This window comes from Myotis brandtii, unplaced genomic scaffold (genome assembly GCF_000412655.1).
Source record: "Myotis brandtii unplaced genomic scaffold, ASM41265v1 scaffold183, whole genome shotgun sequence".
NCBI classification, from domain to species: Eukaryota; Metazoa; Chordata; class Mammalia; order Chiroptera; family Vespertilionidae; genus Myotis; species Myotis brandtii.
In genome coordinates this window covers 28134-40832 of record NW_005356797.1, presented here as the reverse complement: position 1 = coordinate 40832, position 12699 = coordinate 28134, and the positions used below count along the sequence as shown (strand labels likewise).

Below are 12699 nucleotides of genomic sequence, written 5' to 3'. Positions count from 1 at the left end.
TGCTACAGCCTTTTTGTGAAGCACTTTGACAATAATATACATTGGGATATACTTATTGGCAAGCTCATTGAATTACAGACATAGACATTGGATATATACAAATTTTACATGTCAAGCATACGTCAAAAAGTGTTTTTCAAAAAAATATATAACATCTAATAAAAAAGACATACATGTATTTTAGTTTGAAATCTCAATTCTGGGAATCTGTCCCATAAATATAAAGGTGCATAAGTGTTTTATACAAAGGTGTTCATTAAAGCACTCATCACAGTTAATACTGAGTACCCATCAAGAGTATAATGTCAAAGCTAGCAAAGAGTGTAGTTAGATCTCCATCTTTTAATCTGAAGGTATTCTCATCATGTTTGTTAACTGTGGAAAGCAACTTCCAAGAAAATAAATGTATAGTGTGACCATTTTGGTGGAAGGAAAGCCACAAACCATATAAAACAATCCTATTAACAGAAAGGAGTGGAGAATCAGAAATAGTATGTATTGGCGTTGGTTGTTTGTCTTGGGATGGGGATGTGGATAGAAAACAAAAGGGAGAAAAGGAATACATTACCTACTCTAGGTGCATGGACACCAAAAGTCCTATTACAGGAAACACTCTAACTATCCCTGACCACTGGAATGTCCCACAAGAAGGGCCTTCTGTGCTGCCAGTGTGGTTCAGTGGTTGAGCATGGACCTGTGAACCAAGAGGTCACCTTTTTTAAAAATATATTTTATTGATTTTTTACAGAGAGGACGGGAGAGGGATAGAGAGTTAGGAACATCGATGACAGAGAAACATCGATCAGCTGCCTCCTGCACATTCCCTACTGGGGATGTGCCCGCAACCAAGGTACATGCCCTTGACCAGAATCGAACCTGGGCCTTTCAGTCCACAGGCCGACGCTCTATACATTGAGCCAAACCGGTTAGGGCAGGAGGTCACCTTTTCATTCCCATCAGGGCACATGCCAGGTCTACAGGCTCAATCCCCAGTAGGGGTGTGCAGGAGACAGCTGATGGATGATTCTCTCTCATCACTGATGTTTCTATCTCTCTCTCCCTCTCCCTTCCTCTCTCTGAAATCAACAGAAAGTATATTTACCCCTAGCCAGTTTGCTCAGTGGATAGAGCGTCAGCCCTCGGACTGAAGGGACCCTGGTTCAATTCCCATCAAGGGCACCTATCTCCATTGCAGGCTCTAGCCAGGTCCCAGTCCGGGTGCCTGTGGGAGGCAATCAATGTGTTTCTCTCACATAGATGTTTCTCTCTGTGTATGTCTCTCCCCCTCCCTTCCACTTTCTCTAGAAATCAAAGGAAAAAATATCCCCAAGTGAGGATAAACAAAAATAAATAAATTTAAAAAGTAAAAAACATTTTTTTAAAAATATTTTTAAAGAAGAAGTGCCTTCTATGGCCCACAATGATCATCCCAGTGCTCCTTTAGCAAGCAGCCCTCATAGGTGAAGAGAAAGTGGGTACAATGGCCCAAGGACATCAAGCACTGCCAGCAAGAAGAGGGCCCCTTAGAAACTGCTGTTTAGTAGTAAAACTGCCCCCCGTTGTAGAGAGAAGGGGGGGATGAGGGTGTATGCGCCCTTCCCCTCTCCATCTCTTGCCCTCACCCAGGCTTAGCCCCTCATCTTCCTCCAAGCCCACTTCTTAGCACTGCGCTGAGAGGAGCAGCCGCCTTTCTCCCACCCTCTGGGCTAATCCCAGGTTCAGGTTTGCTGGGGTGGGGCCCAATCCTGTAGTGAGGTGTCACACACAGTGCTGCTTTATTAAGCCCTGGACTTGTCCTGAGGCAGCAGGACGAAGCCTGGCCGCAGAATCTTTGTCTGGTACCAGTAACAGAACCTCTGCCACCCAGGCGAGCCCACCTGCTGCCATGGGCCGCTACCGCATCCACGTGGCCACCGGGGCCTGGCTCTTCTCCGGGTCTTTCAACCGCGTGCAGCTGTGGCTGGTCGGGGAGCGCGGGGAGGCAGAACTGGAGCTGAAGCTGCGGCCAGCGCGGGGCCAGGTGGGCAGGAAAGCTGCGACTCAGACACCCTGGCTGGGCTCCCTGCATGAGGGCGGGCAGGACGCTGGAGGCTAGGAGCCAGTGATGGGCATCCGTGCTGGAACTCCTAGTGAGAAGGGACGCCAGCATCTGGGTGGGTGAGAGGTTCAGAGCCAGAGCCCAGCTGGGCTCAACCCCTCTCTCCCTGTCCGCGACTGTGGTCCTCACAGCCTCCACTACTTCCCTAATTGATGCCAGGCCAGTATCACTCTGGGGTCAATGGTCAAAGGGAAGGTCCTACGAGAGCGCGGGTGCGGTGAGAGCTCAGTTTATGGACAGGGTAGTGATGATGCTCAGTCCTCAATAAAAAAAAAACACTCAGGGCCTCACCCCGCGTTCCAGGTCTACCGGGTTCTGTCCCCACAGGTGGAGGAGTTCGAGCAGGACGTTCCCCAGGACTTGGGGCCACTGCAGTTCCTGAAGTTGCGCAAACACCACTCCCTGGTGGACGACGCCTGGTTCTGCGACCGCATCACCGTGCAGGGCCCAGGAGCCTTAGAGGAGGCCGCCTTCCCCTGCTACCGCTGGGTGCAGGGCGGGGGCTGCTGACCCTGCCTGAGGGCACCGGTGAGGGGCCGCCTCAGGGAAGTGGGTGCTGGGCCCAGGGAGTAGTGGAGGTGGAGGGAGACAGGGATATCACTGAGGAAGGCCCTAGGGATTGAGAAAGTACATGCTCAGTAGGTTAAAGGTGGCCAAGACAGGAAAATAGGGAAAAGTTAAACATATAATTACAAAGGCTGGAAGTGGGACTGGACTGGGAAATGAGTGATGTGTAGATCCTACCTCCCAAAAAGGTGAGCAAGGGAATGGGAGGTGCAGCCACACTGGGAAATAGAAGAGCCAAAGTAAAGTGGAAAGGATCTCCATGTGACTGGGAACAATTTAGGGCAGGGACAGGTAAGGCTAGCACATGTGACTCCTGAGAGGAGGCAGGGAAGGGAAGCAAATAAATGATATGACGTGGATAGCTGGTTTGTGAAGAGTTGTGTTCCATGTTCTCATGAAAGAAAACTGTGAGGGCAGGGAGCGAACTGCCTGGGGAGGGGCGGGGGGGAGATATGAATGAGGACAGCAAAGGGAGAATCTGTTACCTTAGGAAATAAGTACAAGAGACAATTGAGGGAAATGACAGGTAAGACTGGAAGCCTGAACTAAATGTCTTTGAGGCACAAGTAAGTATAAGTACCGATGAGGGCAGGGTTAAGCCAGGTTACCAACTATAAACTATGTGAAGTTGAGGACAGGTGAGATGAAGCCAGGTAAATGTAGCAACATGGATCCATTACTTGGTTTGGCACACATAGAATACCTTATGCCAGGGAACAGGTGACAGTGGAAGTAGGTTGAGGTCAGAGGAGGTAAGTGTACTTCACTTGAAATATGTCATTTTGGAGAACAGCTTAAGGTGTGGACAGGGAAGGACCAGGCCAGGGGAAATTAACAAAGGAATATGGAGTAACGTAGGATAAGTATGGACATTTCAGCTGATTAAGAATGAAATTTATAGATACTGTGATGAAGAACAGGGATAGATAGGAAAATTTTAGTTAAGGTTCACAATAGGGTGTCAAAAATTGGATTTTCGTCTCAGGAAAAATATGAGATTGAAGATTGGTGAAATTAAAAAAAAAGGGAGTGGGGAAAGGTGAATGACTAGGGAACTAAGCAGAGGAGACAGGGCCAGAGAAAAAATCAAAAGAGTATGATGCCATACAGTTAAGAAATAGGAGATTGTGATCCCACTTCCAGGAATATATCCTAAGAAGCCCTAAACACCCATCAGAAAGAATATATGCACCCCTATGTTCATTGCAGCATTATTTACAATGCCTAAGATCTGGAAACAGCTCAAGTGCCCATCTTTAGATGAGTGGATAAAAAAAGCTGTGGTGTATTTACACAATAGAATAGTATGCAGCTGCAAATAATAAGGATTTCTTACCCTTTACAACAGCATGGATTGACCTGGAGAATATTATGCTGAATGAAATAACCCAGTTGGAGAAAGACAAGTATCACATGATCTCACTTATAAGTGGAATCTAATGAACACAATAAACTGATGAACAAAATAGATCCAGAGACATAGAAGCATGGAGCACACTGACATACTCAGAGGTGGGGTGGGGAGTGAGGGGAGATGGGAAGAGATTAAAACCAAAGAACTTATAAATATATATGCATGCATAACTATGGGTACAGCCAGTAGTGTGGTGAAAGCCTCAAGTGGGGCAGGGGCAAGGAGGGGGGTAGAAAGGAGGGAATAATTGAGGGACATCTATAATACTGTCAACAGTTGAAAAATAAAAATAAAGAGGATACTGGAAGAAGACAGGGCATAGCAGGAGATTGAAGAAAGCATTGAGGAAAATTGCTTTGATGTCTCCCCAGCCCGCCTGGCAGGAAACAATACCTTGGATGTGTTCCAGAAGCATCGAGAAAAGGAACTGAAGGAAAGACAGCAAATCTACTGGTGATCACCCTATTAGAAGCCTCCCAATTGTAACCCTCTTCCCTGACAACTTCCTCCTTCAATGACTTCTACCCCCTCCATTAACCTTTGTCCCCATATCCTAGCTGGGCCACCTGGAAGGAAGGGTTACCCATGACAATTGCTGCAGGCAGTATAGATGATCTGCCTCCAAATATGAGATTCCATGAGCAGAAGAGGCTGGACTATGGATGGACAGTGATTGCAGGGTGAGGAAATGGTCAGAGTGGAGTGGGGCTGGTGGATCCAGGGACATGTAGGATTTGGCAAATTGGTGGTTTCATCTTTGATATCTGCTCTAGGCATATGGAGATGGTCCTCAAATATGTTTACACCCTCCCAAGCCCCTGGAAACACCTGGAAGATTTTGATCAGATCTTCTGGGGACAAAAGACTGCCATGGCTGGTCAGTGGTTTTCCCAGGTCCCTATCAATGAGGTATGTGTCACACTCCATTGTCCCCAAAACTTCTTGCCAAAAAAGAACTTACACCTGGAGATCTGACAACGGCCTCATGAATGAAAATATGTGGGCTGGGTATGGAGGAGTCATGTGACTAAATCCCTATAATAGAGCCTGAATGAGAGAAACATCAGGTTGTGGTGAATATCCTCCTCCTAAACTCCACTCTCACCCCACAGAGAAGGTTCACCAGCGCTGGCAGGATGATGAGCTTTTTGGCTACCAGTTCCTCAATGGCGCCAACCCCATGCTGTTGAGACGCTCCACCTCTCTGCCCTCCCGGCTGGTGCTGCCCTCGGGGATGGAGGAGCTTCAGCCCAGTTGGAGAAAGAACTGCAGGTACAGCCTCCAGCCCTTGATGGTCTTCTCCTTGTCTGTGAGAGGAGTAGAGGTGGTGAAGGGGAGGGACCAAAGTTGAGTCTGGAAAGGGAGGCTGTGGTAACCCACTGTCCCTGAGTGTAGAGTCCTCTGCTGGAAAAAATTAGAGGTGATGTAGGGAAAAGCATCGAAGCTGGATTCTGCCAATAAAGCTGACCATTAGAAGATGGTGGGGAAAGGAGCTTGGGCAGCCTGACAAGGGGAGAGCTTCGCATACCTGTGCTACAGAATCAACTGGCATACTTAGTCCTAATACTACCTCTGACAAAGACAAGCTGCATGTCTTTAGGGAAGACTCCTTTCATGGGGTCTTAGTCCTCCCTGTAAAATAAGAGAACTTGAACTGGATGTTCTGGTGCTTCCTTCAGTTCAGCCACTGGGACTCAGGTACTCATGTAGGATAATGGAAAGAAAATAGAGTGACTGTCTTTACATTCTTCCCCTTTGCCTTGGCCATGGGGAAGAATGCTTTCAACTCTAACCCTGGATACATTCCTCTTTCCTTAGAAAGGTTCCCTGTTTGAGGCTGACTTCATTCTACTGGATGGAATTCAAGCCAATGTGATCCAAGGACAGCAGCAGTACCTGGCTGCCCCCCTTGTCATGCTCAAGATGGAACCCAGTGGGAAGCTGCTACCCATAGTCATCCAGGTGAGGTGTTCTGAGAAACCTCCTCCCAACACTGCTCTGTGTTCATCCCCAACCTCTGCCATGAGACACAGACAGCAGGCTCTTGTCACCCACCCCTGCCTCATTCAGTAACACCTGTCCTTATATCCAATATCTCCTTTCTACCTTACAGCCTACTCACTACTCACCTGAAATTGCCTCTTTGAGAGTCAGAATGCTCTCTGTCGGTTCTCACCATAAGGCTAATTAATCTCTTTTTGACCTATGATTCTGTGGAATATTCCTTCTTTCTTATACATATTTTCTCCTTTGGTGGTAATGTGTTTTCACTCTTACTGTTCTCATCAGTCAGTTGATAAGAACTGTCAGTTATCTCACATGTCCACCTTCTCCTTTCAATTCTACCATCCTAACTCACACCCTCATCAAGTTTCTCTCAGTCATACTAGACAGCTCTTTCCAATTCCTCCTGCTTTGAACCTGACCATCATGGCACTGACACGTCCCCACAACACTTAAGAGGGTGAGTGGAAGGGCCTTCATTCCTACTATATTATAATCCCTTGGAGACAATAATCTTAGTCACTAGTGTATTCCCCAGAATAATAAGCATAGTTTCTAACAGGATGAAGCCAGTGAATGCTTAACTCCTCTGTTTCAGATCCAGCCTCCCAGCCCCAGCTGCCCCACCCCACCACTGTTCCTGCCCTCAGATCCTCCACTTGCCTGGCTCCTGGCAAAAACCTGGGTCCGAAGTTCAGATTTCCTTGTTCATGAGACCCAGTATCACTTGCTGAACATACATATGCTGGGTGAGGTCATCGCTGTGGCCACCATGAGGTGCCTCCCAGGACTGCACCCTGTCTTCAAGGTACATCCTCTACCCTCCATGTCCCATCTCCCTCACATCCCAGAGGAAGGAAACAATGCAACAATTCTCTAAGATTTAAAAAGCATAAGCCACTTGTTTGGAAGGAAGTTAAGAAAGCTTCTTCTAATTGAATGAGTGTCCATGTTATTGGAATAAAAAAATCTTTATAGCAATTTGTGAACAGAAAAGAGGCAATTATTGTGTCAGGACCTTGCCCTTGTGGCTTTATTTCTAATGTTTAAATTATTTAATTTTGAGATAATCATAGATTCTTATGCAGTTTGAATAAATAATACAGAGAGATGCCATCTATTGTATTAAGTCAAGTTACTTAGCAAATATTCAGCACTTATTCTACAGCAGCTCTGATATTCTCCAGCAGAGTTTGCTGTAGAGCAAGGATATAATTTGATAAACAAAAGTATTGATCTGCTTTCACAGAGCTAGCATTTAACTAGCAAGAAAATGATACACATAAAAAAATAACCAGAGAACAGAATCTGGATATAACGTTGAAATCAAGACAGAGAATAATAAACACTATATTTTTGATGGAGAATGTTGCACCACAATTTAGGATTCATTAAGTAGAAGGCCAAAAGGATAAAAGACCAGCCCAAGAGGTTATTTAACCTGCCCAATAAGAGGTGCATGACATGGTAGTTAGATCAAAGGAAAGGAAAATACAAGGACCTTGTGATGAGAGGAAATAGTAATTGCAGCATGCCTAGGTGCAAGATTGGAGAGAAAGCTCAGAGGTCTGAGCTTCTGCAACAACTAGGAGCCCTCTCATTCAATACAGTTGTATTGATCCAAAAATATTGTCATTTTATAAAATAGTGAGCCTAGAATCTATTGCTAACCAGAAGTTATCAAAAATAGCCATGTGCCTGCTTTAAAAACATTCTTGAAATCTTGATGACACTAGCAGCAGGAGCAAAAATCGTACAAGCTTATGAACCAGAACAATTGTCAGAAACAATACATTCAGCAGAAGCCCATTTTGAAGTCAAAGATGATATGTTCAGTTTTAGGTACATGGAGTTTGAAGTGGTAGCAAGATATGTAAGTGCATGCTGGGTAGAACGTCTGAATTGTGTTTCTTCCAGGAGTCCCAACCTTCATCTCCAAACCTGGCCATTGGTAGCAGTGACCCCTTTGGGTCCTGGGGTAACATAGACAAGATAGACCTTAACAGAATTCCGTGATGTTGGAGTTCATTGACTTTACGATGGGTTTGCATCACCATCTTCTGTATATCTCAGTGATTGAACCAACTTTTACATTTCAAAATCCCATTCCACAGCCCCCTCTACACCTGTCTTTCCTCACCATAACATCTTCATCCCACAGCAAACAACTGAGTTGTTATCAGGCCACCCAGGAGAGCTAGGCCTGCCCCCCTCATAAAGGTTACCTGTGCAGGCTGGGCGTTCAGACTGCTGGTGTTTGGATCTTGAATCCTGGACTCAGTTCTTACCAGATGTGCGCTCAGGGTCCTCATCTCTAAATGGGAATAATAGGCACTCTATCGTGGAGGTGAATAACAGCGTTACATAGACTAAATGCGACAACAAATAGTAGTTCTTGCTATTATGATTAGTTCTTTGTCTTCTGGTTTCTTCCCTCCTCATGTAGACTTTGGGTTTCCTATGACACTCAGCATCTTTAATGGTCTTTCTGGGGTTTCAGACCAATGTGAGTTGCTTTGTTATGTTGGTACCAATTATTTCAGTTGGGCCCTTCCCTCTCTGCAGCATCACCAACTCACATAAATACCAATATTGCATGAATCCTCCATCTCAGGTTAAAGAAGAAATTGTCTAAAACAAACTGAAATGCACAAGAGGATCAGATGGCCGTTTCGAAGGGCAAAGGGAAAGCAGGAGAGAGAGCCCTAACTGTGCCTAATTGGAGGTGGGAGGTGATTTGACAACAAATTTTTGCTGTTATAGAGGGTAGATCAATATTGGTCCTTAAATTCTGACTGAAAGTACCCTACCCATCCCAATCCCTCAAATTTTAAAAACGCATACTAAAACAACTAGAGGTTGGAGGAGCAGCTTTGAAAATTAGTAGAAAGGCAAGTTTACACTGTATGGATGTGTATGCTAGAAAAATTATTTTAAAATATCAAAAGTTAAAGGACTGATTCTCAAGGACACCTATACTCAAGGTAGGAATAATAAAGGTAATGATAAGAGCTACTATTAAAGGATGTCTGTGTGATAGGCAATATACTGAACACTCTCATACATTATACATATGTTATACATATAAGGATCACTACAGCACCGCGTGATGAGACCCTATTGTCATCCCATGTAAAGAGATAAAGAGACGGGTGCTTAGAGGGTTTATTATCTCGGTCAAGTATCAAAATAAGTGGTGAAGATTAAAATCCTGGTCAGTCAGACTCCAAAGTTCAACTCACAGAGCAATGGGAGAATATGAGACTAAGAGATCAGAGATGGAGGAGACTATCTGGCAAAGGCACCAGCAGGTAGGAAAGCATCAAGAGGGAGAGAAAGCCAAGCATGTTGTACATAAACCACCCCCTCCAACCTTCTCCATCCAGCTCCTGATCCCACACACCCGCTACACCATGGACATCAACACGAGGGCACGGAACCAACTCATCTCAGATGGAGGAATATTTGATAAGGTAAGGAGGTGGATTGTGGGACCACCTACTCACCCAAGTCTGCATAACGTCCTGTCACTTTCAACATTCCAAGCCCGCCTGTGTGACTGTTCTGACCCTTTAACCCAGGAGCCTTGTCCCTTTATCCCAATGTCTTTGAATCTGAAAAGGCCACATCTGACCACTTTATATAGTATGCCATGTTGTCCAGCTCTGTTTGTCCCCTCAAAACACCTCATTTCTATTGTCACAGGGATGGAGCACCGGTGGAGGGGGCCATGTGCAGTTGATGCGTCGGGCCATGGCTCAGCTGACCTACCGCTCCTTCTGTCCTCCTGAAGATCTGGCTGACCGGGGCCTGCTGGGAATCCCAAGTGCTCTTTATGCCCATGATGCTTTAAGGCTCTGGGAGATCATTGCCCGGTGGGTGAAAGTGGGAGCTAAGAAATGGATGGCCATTGGGGAGAGGGAGAGTGGGTCTCTGTCTTGAGGTCAGTATGGGCCAAAAGAAACATGAAAGAAGAAGGTCCAGACAGAGGGAGCAGAGGAGACAGTGGGTAGGATCTGAAAAGGAGGAAAGTGGAATAAGGGAGAGCCTAGGTTGGGAAAGCTGGGAATGGGGAGATGGGGTTCTGGAAGAACCAGGATATTGTTAGAAAGAATGGTTATTAATCATGCTTTACTGATTTCAGAGGGGAAGGGAGAGGGAGAGAGAGAAAGAAACATCAATGATGAGAGAATCATTGATTGGCTTCCGCCTGCTAGCCCCTCCTGGGGATCTAGCCAGCAACCCAGGCATGTGCCCCAACCGGGAATTGAACTGTCACCTCCTGGTTCATAGGTCCACACTCAACCACTGAGCCTCACTGGCCAGGCAGAATTCTTAAAACCAATGTTACACATTTCCTTCTTTTCTAAACTAGTGTGTAGAAAGAGCTCCGGGATGTCCCAAAAGGCAAATCTTGTCAGATCTGTTCCCAGGTACAGTGAGAATCAGCTTGATAGAGACCACAGAAAAGGAGTAGCAGCCAGAGGCTAGAGCCTTCTACTCTCAAGGAGCTCAGCTCCCTTCTCTGGCAGGTACGTGGAGGGGATTGTCCACCTCTTCTACCACGGGGATGACATCGTGAGAGGGGATGAGCTGCAGGAGACAGGACAGCATGAATCCCAAGGGCAGCTGCGAGGGCCCAGAGTGGGATAAAGCCTGCTGCTGTCAGGTGAACAGTGGCTTTCTGTAGAATAGTGGTTCTCAACCTTCTGGCCCTTTAAATACAGTTCCTCATGTTGTGACCCAACCATAAAATTATTTTCGTTGCTACTTCATAACTGTAATGTTGCTACTGTTATGAATCATAATGTAAATATCTGATATGCAGGATGGTCTTAGGCGACCCCTGTGAAAGGGTCATTCGACCGCCAAAGGGGTCGTGACCCACAGGTTGAGAACCGCTGCCTTAGGCCCTCTGATCAGAAGCCTTTTTCAGCTTTGCTCTTCTGGGAACATGAACCCAACCCCTCATCAGCCCCTGTCCCTCCACACATGGAGCATCTTATTCCCATTCCCACTTCCTAAGTCTCAGGACAATTCTAGAAACCCCAGGATTGTCCTCCTCAGAGATCCCATGCCTCTTCTTAGATGCCTCTAACCTGCCATAGGGACTAATAAGGCCAGAACCATAGTCAATAGGGAGTCTGCCCAGACCCTGCCAGGTTCTCTTCTAATTATTGCCTATTTTCCTACTTAAGCATAGAATAAGGAGATTATTCCCATCAAAGCCCATGAAATCCCACCCTAGCTTTTCCTCCGCTTTCCTTCTTGCTACCATCTGACACTCTCAGAGGATCCAGACATCCTGCATGCCTGCCAAGTGCAGGGCCATTTCTAGATGTAGTCTCAATACTGTATATATTTTAACTTAAACCCAAACTCAGTACCATGATCCTTGGGACCAAGCTTCTTAGGCAAAAGTGCCCTCCTACCAGTGAACTACCTTCAAGTCCTCTACCCCATGAAAAAAATTTTTTTATTCATTGAGTTGAGAAGAAGGGTGAGAGAGAGAGAGATAGAAACATCAATTATGAGAGAGAATCATTGATCGGCTACTTCCTGCATGCCTCACAATGGGGATCAGCTGGCAACCCTGCACATGCCCTGAACAGAATCTAACCATGACCAGGTTTATAGGTCGATGCTCAACCACTGAGCCATGCCAGCTGGGCTCCTCTACCCCATTTTTTAATCCATAACAAAGAAATAGCCTTTCTTGAGCATTCCTCTCTCTAGTACACATAGGCCAGCTGGGACTGTTTTGAATCATCCTTTAGCTCCTTCCCCCTTCACTCTACACACCAATACCTTGAATCCCTTCACCCTCCATGCAATAACTGTAGCCAACAGCTAAGAGCTATTACTGATAACCAGGCCCTGAGAATGCACACTTCATTAAACCACATCCCTACCAGGGAGTGGAGTCATATCTCAAAGTATCTGGGGCTGTACCTTCCCCATTCATCCAAGAACACCTCAACAGCCCTTCATGACCAAAATCTGTAGTACATCTCATATCTGTCAACCAGGCTCCACATGATCCAAGAGACCCTTCTCATTCTCTTTCGTGCTTCTCTCCATGAAATATCCACATCAGAGCACTTGTAACACTTATTTGATTATGAGCTTTAACTTCCTGCACCCACACTGTTCTCCCTCAGCTTCCATGGTTCTCCTTGTGCCATCATTCTCTCATCACCCTCATTAAAGGCAGTGTGTTAAGATTTTCTCTTCCCAGAACTATTTGTTGAGAAAGCCATTTAATCTCTTTGACTTTTAATATCCTTTCTCTTAAGTGAATATAACTCTTGTCCCAAATGAAATAATGAATGTGAAAAGTAGAAACATCTGTAAAGCAATCAATCCTATATAATAAAGAGCTAATATGCTAATTAGACAGGACAGTGGAACGACCTTCCAGAACAACCAGAGGGCGGGGGGCGGGGCCAGTGAGCCTGCATGCCAGGCCAGCCATGGTGGTCCCAGCGCTGCCCCATCGGAAGAGGCGGTGGGAGAGGGGGCAGAACCATCTGGTGCCTCCACAGAGGCAGGATGGAGTGGGACTACGGCACCTCAACCTCACACGGGCCCTCACCCCACCAGCCCGGCCCCCGAT

At 46.1% G+C, this 12699-nt stretch overlaps 1 protein-coding gene across 1 annotated transcript in view; it reads left to right on the top strand.

Moving 5' to 3' along the window:
- The first annotated feature begins 1885 nt into the window (after positions 1-1885).
- The window catches only part of LOC102246619 (arachidonate 12-lipoxygenase, 12S-type-like), a 13415-nt gene continuing 2601 nt past the window's right edge, over positions 1886-12699 (top strand). The window contains 13 exon segments of the mRNA XM_014537838.1: positions 1886-2020; positions 2426-2594; positions 2597-2626; positions 4451-4532; positions 4637-4759; positions 4853-4956; positions 5192-5326; positions 5329-5351; positions 5898-6041; positions 6682-6891; positions 9470-9556; positions 9789-9958; positions 10616-10711. Of these exon segments, the coding sequence (XP_014393324.1) occupies positions 1886-2020; positions 2426-2594; positions 2597-2626; positions 4451-4532; positions 4637-4759; positions 4853-4956; positions 5192-5326; positions 5329-5351; positions 5898-6041; positions 6682-6891; positions 9470-9556; positions 9789-9958; positions 10616-10711 (1508 nt within the window).